The sequence below is a fragment of the Molossus molossus genome, unplaced genomic scaffold (assembly GCF_014108415.1).
Source record: "Molossus molossus isolate mMolMol1 unplaced genomic scaffold, mMolMol1.p scaffold_m16_p_8, whole genome shotgun sequence".
In the NCBI taxonomy this organism is placed as follows: Eukaryota; Metazoa; Chordata; class Mammalia; order Chiroptera; family Molossidae; genus Molossus; species Molossus molossus.
In genome coordinates this window covers 98,221,561-98,235,294 of record NW_023425402.1, presented here as the reverse complement: position 1 = coordinate 98,235,294, position 13,734 = coordinate 98,221,561, and the positions used below count along the sequence as shown (strand labels likewise).

Sequence of the window (13,734 nt, the reverse complement as noted above, 5' to 3'; positions counted from 1 at the left end):
AACTGTCCCAGTATCTAAAGTGTTGACCTGGAACCAGGTGGCCTTGAGGATGGCGGGAGGCCTCCTGAACTCAGGACGTTGAGGATGAAGCAGAAAACAGACACGTTCTAGTCCCGGGATTCTGACCATAAGCAAACTCCTGTGTATGGTGAACTGAGGGCACAACAATACACACAACAGGCAGTAATCACAACTGTTCAGCAAAAAGCACAGTGACTGAGCCACAATTTGGGAACAGCTACCTTCCAGGTCTCTTCAGGAACACAATGACCTTCTGATTAATGATTCTTTCTGGAGAACACGGTTTATTTTCTACCAAGCAAAGACAGTATTCATTGTTATTACCATTTCTTCTCCAGGCTACACATTTGCTTAGCATAGTAAATTTCAACTGTAGCTAGACCAGAACCACCTTGAAGATGGGTACAAAGACCTGCCCCCCCCGACCGTGATTAGGTGGGGGTTCTTAACAAGGGGTGGTCAGCATGCTGATGCAGCAGGTGGGCGCTTGCGATCTGAGTAAGTCACTCTCTAAAGAAGGTAATACTAGAAAGTACTTTCCTCTCTTTCTACTAAGTAGGTTTCATGAGAGACATACTATCAAATTTTGGGTGTGAGCGTCCAGTGTTTCAGAAATGCCACACAGGCCAGGACAATTGTTGATGAGGTACAGTCACTGTGGAGGGGCAGGCTGGTGCTTACCCCTGGTCCTTACTGTGTCATGGCTCTGTAGTGACAACTGTATGTTAAGTATTAAAAAAAGAGTTTGGTTGGCATTCCAGTGACACAGCTTTATGGGGTGGCCCCAAGGCCTCTGTCAGAACTTGCCTTGTTAATTTTTCTTACTTACAGGACATTCAGAGAATCAGATGAGATCTTCAAAGGCTAACAGTACATCTGAAATGAACTCGGGAGGTTGAGAGTGAGGGATTCTGCCCCTGTTCTCTGCATGGGCATGCCATGAGCCTTCAGTCTTACCTGCATCTGGGATGCTGTCCACAGAAATACGGGATGATGTAGAACAGCCTGGGGTTGGAGCACTCTGGATAGTTTTCAAGAATACACTCATTGATATCCTGGGAGAGAAAACAGCAGTGAGGTTCTGTGGCCTTGGCAATGACCTTGTGAAATGCCACACAGTGTAAAATTGATCCTTAAATTCCTTGAGTAAGCCTGAGGAGACGTCAAGAACTCAGATTTCATGAGCACGCTCCGCCCTCACACCATCCTGTTCCACTCCAGTGCACACCTGCTCAGGGCATTTCAGAGTGCTGCTTCTGGTGAGGAGACTGCATCTCTGTGTTCCCAGACTTCTGTCGCAAGCACCTGGAGAGCAGTCTGGCCCCTGTGGCCTGTGTGGTGCCAGCAGTGCCAGCCAACTGGTAGGTATACAGTTGACACTTAACACGTATTTGCTGAGTGTCAGTATGACTTAATTCTTACTTCGTTCCAACTGAATCAGAGATCCCCACCCCAGCCCCACAGACATGTGTTTCCCTGTGTATCTACACATCCAACAAATAATTAAGTGCCTCCAACAGTCACATGAAGGGTCTGTCCATTTTGGAGTAGCTGCAAAATCACTTCCAATGTTCTATTTGGTTAGAAAGTGACAGGATGCTTGCATTACAGACATTCTTTCACTTCCAAGGGCAGATTTTCTCTCTCTCCTCCGTGAGGTTAATTAAACACGTCTGTCCTGTGAGCATTCGAGTGTACATGACTTGCTGGGGTGAACAGAATGGCTACACGCCAACTACTATCAAGGCAGGCTACAATGACCACCTAGAAAAGACCCTGGCTCCTAGGTAGTTCTAGGGAGACAAGATACTCCTGTTTACAAGCACCCATCAGGGATGGGTGTTTTCCCATAGACAATGCTGTCAAGGCCAATCCAGAGAGGATGCAATGCGCAAACATGGTCACAGGTGGGTGGAGCTTCTCAGTCATTTGAAGCCACCGTATCTGATATAATGGGGCTAGGTGGTTATTACCGATTTTTTCCTTTAAGTTGGGAATGAGGAAAATATAAATTAAACTTATTATTTTTACAATAACCCTTTCTTTCTTTCCCCCCTTCATGCTTCTTTGGTTTATATATTAATTAAATAAATAACACAATTACAATACCAAATTCAACTGGAACAAACACATTCAGCAACAGACACACTCGAGGCTTTTGAGTCTACCGTGGGAAGCAGAGGAGCACGGTCCCCAGAAAGGAACATGCGACTGCTTCCCGACTCATGTCTTTTTTTTTTTTTTTTTTTTTTTTTAATTCTCACCCGAGGACATTTTTCCATTTTTTGTTCAGATCGAGCAGGAGGGAGAGAGAGGAAGAGAGAGAGAGAGAAACATCAATGTGAAGGGACACATCGAGTGGCTGCCACCCGCACGACCCAACCAGGGCCGGGACAAACTGCAACTGAGGTACGTGCCCTTAGCGGGAACCGAACCCGGGTCTCTCTGGACCGCAGGCCGACGCTCTACTGCTGAGCCAAACCGGCCAGGGCCCGACTCATGTCTTGATAAACCCGTCGCAAGTCGAAAATGCCGTACATCAACATGCGTGTAATACACCTACCCTACCAAACACCAGGGCCAGCCTTACACGTGCTCAGAACACTGGCATTGGCTGCAGCTGGGCAAAGGCATCTCGCTGCTGCTGCACGGAATCATGACAGCATCTCACATGCCGTGTCACTACCCCCGGAAAGGTCAAAATTCAAAGCACGTTTTCTCCCGAATGCAGTTCGCCTCATTGTGTATAGAAGCCCATCAAAAATGCATGATGTTAGAGCCCAAATATTTTTCCTAAGAAGAATTGGACACGGAAATAAGGATATTCATCCCTGAAAGATTTATTGCAACAAAACATAGCAGAACTGAAATGCTCATTATCGGGAGAGTGATTCTCAGAGAAGTCAGGGCATATTACTGCGTGAAATCTGAGCGCCTGGGAAGAACGAAGCATCTGCAGGTACCGGCCCAAAAATTCTGGATGAATTTTCAAATGAGAAAGAGTCAACCGTAGGACAATATAAACACGTAGGGCAACATAAAAACAAACATATATATTTACACAAACACAAACATGTCTGGAAGGGTACGCACCGAACTGCTGAAAGTGGTTATTTATCGTGGTAGATGTAAAGGTATATGGGAATACATTGAACTTTTACTTTATTTATTTTTGAAATGTGAGCTTATATTATAATGTATGTATTTTACTTTCATTGTCAGAAAACTATAGGGAGACTTACACATTGTAAAACGAACCAAGCTTGTGTGGGAGGGTGCCCCCACCTTGCCGTGAGGATGCTCAGACTCCCTTCCTCTTTCACATCCCAGAGGTCCTTGGCAGCTGGCTCCTCCAGACACTGAGCCTTAGGTCAGAGGGACCAGTAAGTGGGCTCAGAGGGAGGGAGCCAGGAGCTGGGTGAGAAGCAGAGCGCAGGGGAACTCTGGCCAGGGCAGGTGTGGTCAGAGGCAGAGGTCAAGATTTCACCCCAAAGGGTGGAGTAAAGTGGGGGTGGTTCAGGCGCTGTACAGAGATCTGTCCTATACACAGTCAGCTCCCCAGAGACCAGTATTAACAGGAGGGACCGGGCAACCAAGCCCACCAAACCTTCCACAGAACCTCTCACTGCACCTGCACTTCTCCAGAGTTCCTTTTACATGGCCTTTGAAAACCGTATGCCTTCCCTGATTCATTTCACTTAGCGCAGCGCCCTCTAGGTACATCCACGCTGTCACAAATGGTAAGCGTCCATTCTTTTTTATGGCCGAGTAATATTCCATTGTATATATGTACCACCACTTTTTTTATCTACTCGTCTGTTGATGGGCACTTGGGTGGCTTCCATATCTTGGCTATTGTAAATAACACTGCAATGAACATAGGGGTGCATGTATTCTTCTGAATTAGTGTTTTGGGTTTCTTTGGATATATACCCAGGAGTGCAATCACTGGGTCATAAGGAAGTTTCATTTTTAATTTTTTGAGAAACCTCCATACTGTTTTCCATAGTGGCTGCACCAATCTGCATTCACACCAACAATATACCATATGATTTCACTTATATGTGGAATCTAAAGAACAATGTAAATGAACAAAATAGATAAACAGACTTATAGATACAGAGAACGGACTGATGGTTGCCAGAGGGGAGTAGGTTGGGGGACTGGGTGAAAAGGTGAAAGGATTGAGAAGTACAAATTGGTAGTTACAAAATAGTCACAGGAATGTAAAATATATAGCATAGGAAATACAGTTCATAATATTGTAATAATTAGGTATGGTGTCAGATGGGTACTAGAAATACATGATTGTCTAACCACTATGCTATATACCTGAAACTAATACACAATAACATTGAATGTAAACTGTAATTGAAAAAAATGTTTAAAAATTAAAACACACACAAAAACTTGTGTCACGAGTCTCTGTGTAGGTGGTAAGTCCATGAGCACAGGCTGCCTGTTCACTGCACTTAGCACCTTGCCTAAATAATAAATAAATAAATGAACAAGGGGCAGGAAAAAAACAAGACGCACAGCCCAACGCTCTGTCCCCAGAGATCCTGGCCTGGGGGTGGGGGTGGGGAGGGCTGAGGAGCTGCAGGGGCCTAAGAAGGCCAGTTCCCTATTGGAATCCACAAATAACCTCCAAGGTCAATTTATGGGAGGACATAAATTTCTAGTTTAAGAAGTGCCATTAACAATTCTTCCTTTGTTAGATCAAGGCATGTCCTGGGGGATTTGAGAGCTTTCCAATTGAGCCCATTAGGCTGATGAATGGTGTTGGCCACAACTATCCTACGCCACAGGAGGACATAAATAAAAGATGACTCAGGTGTAAGATCAGGCGGAAGCGGTGAAGACCCTCGAGTGTGTCCGCCTGCAGCTTAGCCATAGTGAACAGTGATGCTGCATCCGGACAGCTCAAGGTTGAGGGGCCGCAGGAAAGTTCTCCTGGCTGCTCACACAGTCCACGCTTACTGGGACAGACCTCCAGTGTGCTGGGAGCCTGGATGGGGCAGTGTCAGCATAGCTGCTCGTACGTGTTCTGCTCTGACAGGCGCTGTCCAGTCCCTCTCCCCTCTTCGTTTCCCCCCATGTTAATGGTTTTATCTTTGGCATAAGGCTTCGCTATCCTGTGTTATTTACAATCACCTTTTTATACTTAAGTTCTCTTAGTGTGTGTGTGTGTAATATATATATATATATATATATATATATATATATATATAATTTTATTCTTCAATTACAGTTTACATTCAATTTCATTCTGTATTAGGTTCAGGTGTACATCATAGTGGTTAGACAATCATATACTTTACAAACAGGTCCCCCGGATATTTCAAGAATCCACCAGGCACCGTACATAGTTATTACAATATTATTGATTATAATCCCAGGGCTGTACTTTATATCTCCGGGACTATTTTGTGACTACCAGTTTGTAGTTCCTTATTCCTTTGCCTTTTTCACCCAAAATCCCCTCCCCTGGCAACCATCAGTCTGTTCTCTGTATCTGTGAGTCTGTTTCTGCTATGTTCATTTATTTTTCTCTCTAGTTTCCACATATAAGTGAAATCATATGGTATTTGTCTTCCTCTGCCTGACCTATTTCACATAACACAATACCTTCTAGGTCCATCCATACTGTCGCAAATAAGATTTCATTCTTTTTAATGGCTGAGTAATATTGCATTGCAAATAGTACATCTATATATTTATAAGACCATGCTACTTCATTTTTTTTCTTTTCATGCAGTGCTTCTAGAATAAAGTTGCTTTAAATGAAAGCTTTAATTTTATGTTGAGCTTTGATCTCAGATTGTCAGTGTGGTTGATAACTAGCCAGGCCAGTGCTTGGTCTACGGTTCTCTCCTCTGCTCCTGGACAGTGGCCTACACCACAGGCTCCCCACAGTGCCCTCCCTACCCAGGTCTAGCCCTCCTTTAAGACTCGGTGCAAAGATCAGACCCCACTCTGCTCACTGCTCACATTATTAGAGAAATGAGATATTCTCTATAACTAAGGGAATCTTTTTCATTGCCAAAAACTACAAGAAAATCAGACCATTTTTGTTTGGAAATTTATTCCAAACTGTACTAGTTTTAAAAGCGCAGACTAACACCCTCTAGGTTTTCTTTGTGGATTTGTCTTCTTCACTTTGATCGATCGCACAGCAAAATCATCTTCTATTGATTTGCTCCCAGAAGGTATTTGTTGGATGGACTGTGATGGACAACACTCATTTTTTAAATGCCAAAGGGCCAGTGGGTCAAAGGAAACCCCAGTCACAGCAAGACCCCTGGGGGTCATTCCCGATTCCTCTTTCACCCTCACTCTCCACACTCAATTTTCCAGCCCTGCAACTTGACCCCCAAATGGTTTCCTAACTGCATTCTCCTCCCCATTTCACGCTATAAACTCCTTTAGCTCCTCCCCAGCTAGTTAGTGTCCCTTCCTTTCATGTCTTCTCCCAGAATGCATTTTCCATGTAGCTGCCCCATGTAACTTACCTGGAATACAAATTGATCCATATCATTCTCCTGGTCAAAACTTTGAAGGACTCTTGACAACGTAGTGGGAATAATGTTCAGTTAGGGCACTTATTAAAAATGCTTATCCCCTGGCCTTATTTCCAGAGTGTTTGATATAATAAGTTGGTCTGGGACAAGGTTAGGAATCTGCATTTGAAAAAAGAACCTCTGATGATTTTGAGAAGATGGTCACTCTTCATGAGTATCATCACGGTGTCATTAGGTAACTCCGTTCCTTTGCTCATCCCTCTCCGTTGCCTGGAATTTTCTTCTGCCTCTTCCGCTGAACCCAGAAGCAGGCCCAGGTTTTGGAGCTGCTCCTGGCGGAATGAGGGCTAGCACACTCCAGCCCACCTGGAGGGAAAGGAACGCTCCAGAAGCTGACAGCAAGGCCAAGGAGACTGCTGGCGAGCCTTCTGAGTAGACAAGGGTGCAGAACCTGCCTAGTGTGGCTGATGGCATCCTCAGCATCCACAGCCCACAGGTTTTAACCACCCCCACCTCTAACCAAGTCTACAGTGGTCCCTGAACTATGTTCATTCAGTATAAGACAAAATAAGTGAAGTCTCCAGTATATTTCTCATTCATTCCCCAATCTTTCATCATTAGCCCTTTCCAATCCTATGGCAAATCCCGGGCCCAGAAAGGAAGGCTTTAAGGAATTTCAATAAAAGGAAAAATCAAGGTTCACACAGTGTGTATGGTGGGGGAGGGTTTGCCAGATGGGCAGGGCTGCAGGACACTCCGTCCTACCAAAGCCAGAAAAGCTCCGCTTTGCCTAGATCTGTTTACGTATTACATTTCACATGAGCTTTCATTTGACACAAAGTTCTAAATCTGAAAATCATTGTTTTAGACCAGCATATAGAGGCTCAAGATGTTGGAACAGCTAGCATGACCCTGTTCTGGGGCCCCATCTGACCACTGGACTTGTTCCTTGATTCCAAGGTACAGGCCCACTTGGTTATCTGCTTCTGGGACCCAGGCTGAGTTCACTGCTTGTGTCTGAGCCTCTCTCTGTCTTAGCAGCTTCCTTAGCAACCTCAGGTCCTCTAGGGGGGGTGCTCTGACTTGTTTTCCCTAGGTAGCCCCTCCCAAGGCATAGTATATTGCTTCTGAAGACCAGGTCTGTCACCAGACTCTGTTGGGACCCAACTGGCATGTCATCATGTCACTACACTTCAGCTTGCCCACTACCGCAGTGGACATGAGGGTCCCGTGTCCCACCCATCACACTGCTCCTGCGCTGGCTCTATATAAGCAGGTGATTCTGACTGTAGGGCCCAGGAGAGCTGATCTCACTAACTGGGTCCTGCAGTGACACAGCATCTTATGGACAAAACAAAAATGTAAGAAAACAGTTTCCCTGCCTCTCCTTCCTAGGGCCCAGGCTGTTGCGACCTCCACTCTTCTCTCCACCTCACCCTTTAAGGAAAAAAGGGGCCACTAAACCCTCGTTAAAGGGGGGAAGAGTAGGTTTCTCCTGTGTACAATAGCGTAAAATGCTGTGTGGTATCTATATTTTAAATGTCAAAAAAACATCTTTTAAAATACATGGCACTTTCATTAAGAAGAAATTTACTTTATTGTACTTTTGGTCTCTAGTGTCAATTCCTTAATTATTTTAGTTTTCATTGTCTACTGTGAATGAACAGAGGCTCTTGGGGCTTATGAAAAGCTGGGGTATCAGCCTGGCCTTCAGGAAGGCGCACTGCTCACCAGCCGGGTGCTGGGCAGGTTTCCTGAATCCAGCCCTCCCGACTTTCTGAAAGCCACACCTGCTGGGTCCGGTGCTGTTCCAGGCTGCAGGGCAGGAAGGGCTGCCAAGTATGCAGAATTTTGCCAGATTGTGTGGTTATTTTATTAAGCATATAAATGTCTACAGAGTCTAGTGTAAAAACACTGGGCCCAACCCAGTTTTGTAAAAACATTTTCAAAGGTAAAAGTGGAATACATTATCAGTCACTAGGTCTCATAATTATAGTTTTTTTGGCTAATCGTCATTTTCCTTCCTCCTACATGTGATGTCTGGAACATTAGCACAAAGAATGTCTTTAAGCAGAGGTTAGCTCTAGTGGGAGTTACTTAAGAAACCATTGGATACCCTAAATTTTGTACAAGTGGGACATTTTATGAGAGTCTATCTTGACAAAAAGTTTCAGGCATATATTTTATAGAATCATAAATTATGAGGACTGTATTCAGTTGACGGAATAGTGAGGAAAAAGGTAAAATGGGTTATTTCTTTAATGCTATTGATTAGAAATAAAGCACAAGGTAGAACTTGACCTGGGATTCTAATTTTGAATTTTCAACTAGAATTTTCTTGCATAGTTTACACCTATGATGCCACAATATGATCTAATGTAATTTCATTTCAGAGATTCTTAGTTTGGGGTAGCTCAAAATTGGTTGCTCATTATGTTCGAATAATTCAAGCTGAAATCATCAACAAACCAATGCCAAGGCTCTTTAATTATATTATGAATTAAGGTATCTACTATATATAAGGTAGCCTGGTACCAAGTAGCTGACAAATATCTTCCTTTATTTGTAGTTTATAAGATGTAATCTTACCAAATTTATATAGAATACCTTCGTGGTAGCTGGTTCCATGTATTTGTATTTGGTGTCCACTGTTATTAATACTTTGCCTTACATTAAAATGTGAGAATGAGAATGATTCTCCCACTCAAAATGAGCCTACAGGCTGAACATTGTAAGTACATAAAAAAAAAAAAAAAACAACACCCGAGAAAGAGAGGCAGTAAAATCTACTCTTGGAACATGAATTCACCCCAGACGGCTTTAAGGAACCACCTGGCAAAGACTTTAAGATAAGTCTGCCTAGGAGGTTGAAAATACGGAAGAATAAATAACTTCCTTTTAAAAAAAATGATAGAAATGATAAAATAAACACATGAAACAAGAACATGAGGATATTGAAAAAGAATCAATTATAAGTATTAAAAGTAAAAACTATGATCATTGAAATGGCATAAACTCTAAACTGAATAAGATTAAAAGAGATTTAAAGAGAAAATTTGTGAATTAGAAAGCAGTCATGAGAAACTGGCCAAAAACGCAACTTGGAGAGATTAGATAGATAGGGTGAACAGTTAAGGGATATGGAGAGTTTTTTTTCTTTTTAATTTTTTTCCCTTTATTGATTTTAGAGAGAAAAGAAGGGAGAGGGAGAAAGAGACAAAAACATTGATGTGAGAGAACATTAATTGGCTACCTCCTGCATGCCCCACTCTGGGCATTTGCCCCACAACCTGGGCATGTGCCTTGACCAGGAATCGAAACAGCAACCTCTTGGTGCAGGGGTCGATGCTCAACCACTGAGCCACACCGGCTGGGCCAGTTAAGGGATATGGAAAAGAGGCTGTAAAGTTCCAATAGTCATTTGGTAGGAGTTCTAGCAAAAGACAATGGTGAATTGGTAGGGAAGAAATAAGCTATTAAAGAATAGAAAAAGGTGAAAGGATTTAGCAGAAAAAAACCAAAAAGAAACAAATAAACTTCATAGACACAGACAACAGTATGGAAGACCACAGTGTAGAAGAGGGTATAGGGGGGTCAGTGGTGATGGAAGGAGACTTGACTTGGGGTGGTGAACACACAATATAATATACAGTTGATGCATTATAGAATTGTACACCTGAAACCTATATACTTTTATTAACCAATATGACCCCAATAAATTCAATTAAAAAAAAAAAAAAGAATATTCTGTCCAGGCCGATGCAGCTCAGTGGATTGAGCCTCGTCCCGTGGACTGAGAGGTTCCAATTCAATTCCCAGTCAGGGCACACGCCCGAGTTGCGGGCTCGACCCCCAGTACGGAGCATGCAGGAGGCAGCTGATTGACGTTTCTCTCTCGCATGGATGTTTCTCTCTCTCCCCCTAAAAAAAAATCAATAAAAACATATTTAAAAAAAGAATATTCTAAAAATAGATATGTGATCCTTTAGGCTAACAGTCTTCCATGAGTGCTGAACAAAATAAAGTGAAATTTATACCCAAATACTTCTGAGTGAAACTGCAGGATAACAAGGAAAAGCAAAGAAAAGCAGGTGACCAATGAAGGACCCATAATTAGGCTGATAGCAGATTTCTTTCCCTTTCCTTCTTCCTCTCCCTGTTTCTCTCCCTCCCTCTGCTCTTCCCTAGTGGTTTTGTGGTTACTGCCATCTGGACTCAGTAGAGCTTAATCCAGAACCAGGTCGTATTTGTGGTTCTCATCCTGTGGGAACAATGGGACTATTACAGATCTGGTTACCAAGCAGTAAGAATTTCATTCACTTCCTAGTTGCGAGGCTGTGGCTTTGCAGCCTCTCCAGGTCCACAGGCTCCTGTAAAGTCATAGTTTCCAGTGACAGGTCAGCAATCCTCTTGTCCCACTTTCTTTGCTGAGGGTGAGGGGAAGTAGGGCTCCCCACCCCGGGCCTTTAAAACGCTGAGCCTGGGTCTGGCCTCCATATGGACAGAGAGCAGTGTTAGTGCCTTCGCCTTGCAGGAGCCCGGCTGCCACTGCCCGATGCTGAGCCGGAGCCCGGCTGGCCTGCGACTTGACCACTGTTCATCCCTCTAGCATTGTTCCAGGCGTGGGGATGCTCTTCTTATTTTTTAACCTGGTCAATCCTTTGGATTTCCTGTTTTAATGTTCTACCATTGCAAAGTGTTTGTGGCCAAGGAGGTGTGAATTCACCATGTTAACGTGGCTCTGTGTGGGCTACTCACACTTTTTTCCTACAGGGAGGTCTATCAGAAGACATACTGAGTGCAGAGGTGTGGTGGATGAGTATGGAGAGCATACCTTGTTCAGTCGGAGGAAAAAGCTCGGTAAGATGTCTAGTTCACGCAAAGCAAGGTTGCATGCTTATTGAAATGTAATACTTTCTGCCTCATGAGTATGTCAGAGAGCATAAGGCCAATGCACAGTTTAAGCCGGACATCAAAAGAGTGATTCTTAAGGGTTCTTCCTACAGACCCTATAAGACATTAATATATCATAGTAGTGACCTCATTATAATGGTGTTGTTTTGAATTTGTTAATCACTTCAAGTATATTACCAAAAGTTTCATTATTTGAAGTATGCCATGAATACAAAAATGGCATAATCTTTGCTTTGCATATTCTTTATGAGTATTATCTAGGGGCGAGGAACACCTGGCCCGTGGGCCGTATAAGGCCGGAGAAATCAATACCAGCTAACATCACACGCTTCACCAAATTCGCCTGACCAAATATAGCAGGCTAGTTTTTAAGTTGATAATTTTGTATGGCCCATAAATGGTGTTATAAATATCCAAATGGCCCTTGGCAGAAAAAAGGATCCCCCCATGAACAGACTCTAAACTTCTGCAAGAAAAGCTTCATGTCTCCTCTCTGTATTATGGTACCCACCGAGGGCCAGGCAGGTGCTCTTTTATAGCTCATAAAAGTAGCCTTTGAAGATGATGAAATTTTAATTTGAACTGTGCTTTGCCTATGTCTAGCACATCACCATGGGAATCCGATAAAAGCTTTCAGAAGACAGTACTATGTTGCAATAAACAACATCATAAAAAATTCACCAGCAAAGCAAAATCAGAAATGCAAGCAGTCACAAATTTTATACACAAAATTCTTAAATGATAATGTAGATAAAAATATATCATTATGGATACTTAATTTTAGTACACATCTACATGACTGAAATGTCATTAAATGACCTATAACCTACCCCCTGCTAGCAAAGGTGCATTCCAGATGTGGGCTCCACTTAGAGGAATAGTGACTTTGGGATTTTGTGATTCTAGTCTCCAAGGCCCAGAAAAAACCACGTGGCTGGACCTCTGCCACGAGCAGCTGTACTGTGAGCTCGGAAAGTGGTCTTGGTTACCAGGCACACTGCCGCCTCCTGAGCCCAGGCTCCCGGCCTGCTGCATTCGGCCCGATGCGTACACGGCAGCAGAGGGGCTATGCGGATATTTGGAAGCATACAGTCAATGGCACACTCTGTCCTTCTAATATGACTAATACTGAGATGCGGATTGTACCCTTCAAATAAGCAGGTCAGGTTTGTAAAGAGGCCCACCCCCCTCCTTCCTTCCTAGTCACATAGAAAATGGATAGGCCATCATTCTGTGGGCTTTCTGTGGGTGTGGCTGTGTGACATCACTTGAGTGGACTGCCAGTGGATCCTAGGGGGTCTACACTTTCCCATTCTACCTCTTAATCTAACCGTGTGGATGAATTTTAACTTCTGACTGCTCTCTGTGATACCAGAAGGGAAAGATGATGGTAAAGTGAGACCAGAGATCAGAAGGACCAGTGAAGATTTTAGTTAAAAGCTGAATTATGAAGTGGAAACAATGAATCGTTACCTCAAAGCGGTTCATTTCACCAGTTACAGAAACCCCAGGAGGGAGGATGAATCTAGCACTGGCTACTGTTCCCTAGAGGCAGCACTGAGCCCAAACACCAGGCTCCCCCAGATCTTCCAACCGGCACGGACTGCTGTGAGCGTCAGAATGGCACGCATCCCTCGGAAACCAAGTGTTTCCTTTAAGAGCATTATACCATAAAGATTATTTATGACCCTTTTGGGCCACACACGTTTCTAAAAGCCACAGAAACGACTTAGCCTCATCGAATTTTGATGATTTTGTCTTCACAGCTGAAGAGGTTCAGAGTTCCTTTTCCTTTCTTTTAGTTCCAATAGTCTAATTGTTTTGGCATAAGAGGCCAAAGTAAACCACAGAAGTCACACTTTCCACTTCTGGTTATCCAGGGTATAAACAGCATGTTTGTGGATTTTTTTAGGCTCACAGCCTCTCCTCTCTGTGGCTTCATATTCCCAACTTGGAAGGTCAGAGAAGATTCACAATAGATTTAATAAAGAGAAGTTGAAACTAAACAGAATAATTATTTCAGGTGGACTGGGAATTTCAGTTTCTTAAACCTTGTTATCATCGGTGATAGAGGTTCACTGGATCATTCTCTCTTTTATGAATATTTGAGATTTTCCATAGTGTATAGTAAAAAGCAAAGCCCCCAGAATTCCAGAAACTATGAGTATAGTTTGTGTTCCCAGCAACATACCTCAATTTTTTTTCTGCCTTTTTTTTTTTTCAACCTGGGCCCTTCTTAATGTCGTTCCTTCGTTCGTTCATTCATTCATTCATTCAT

At 43.3% G+C, this 13,734-nt stretch overlaps 1 protein-coding gene across 1 annotated transcript in view; it reads right to left on the bottom strand.

Annotated features, from left to right (window-relative positions):
• Positions 1-13,734, bottom strand: part of UST (uronyl 2-sulfotransferase) — a 271,733-nt gene that overhangs the window by 49,969 nt on the left and 208,030 nt on the right. Inside the window, exon 6 of the mRNA XM_036248541.1 lies at positions 979-1,076. Within this exon, the coding sequence (XP_036104434.1) occupies positions 979-1,076 (98 nt within the window). The remainder of the gene's footprint in view (positions 1-978; positions 1,077-13,734) is intronic.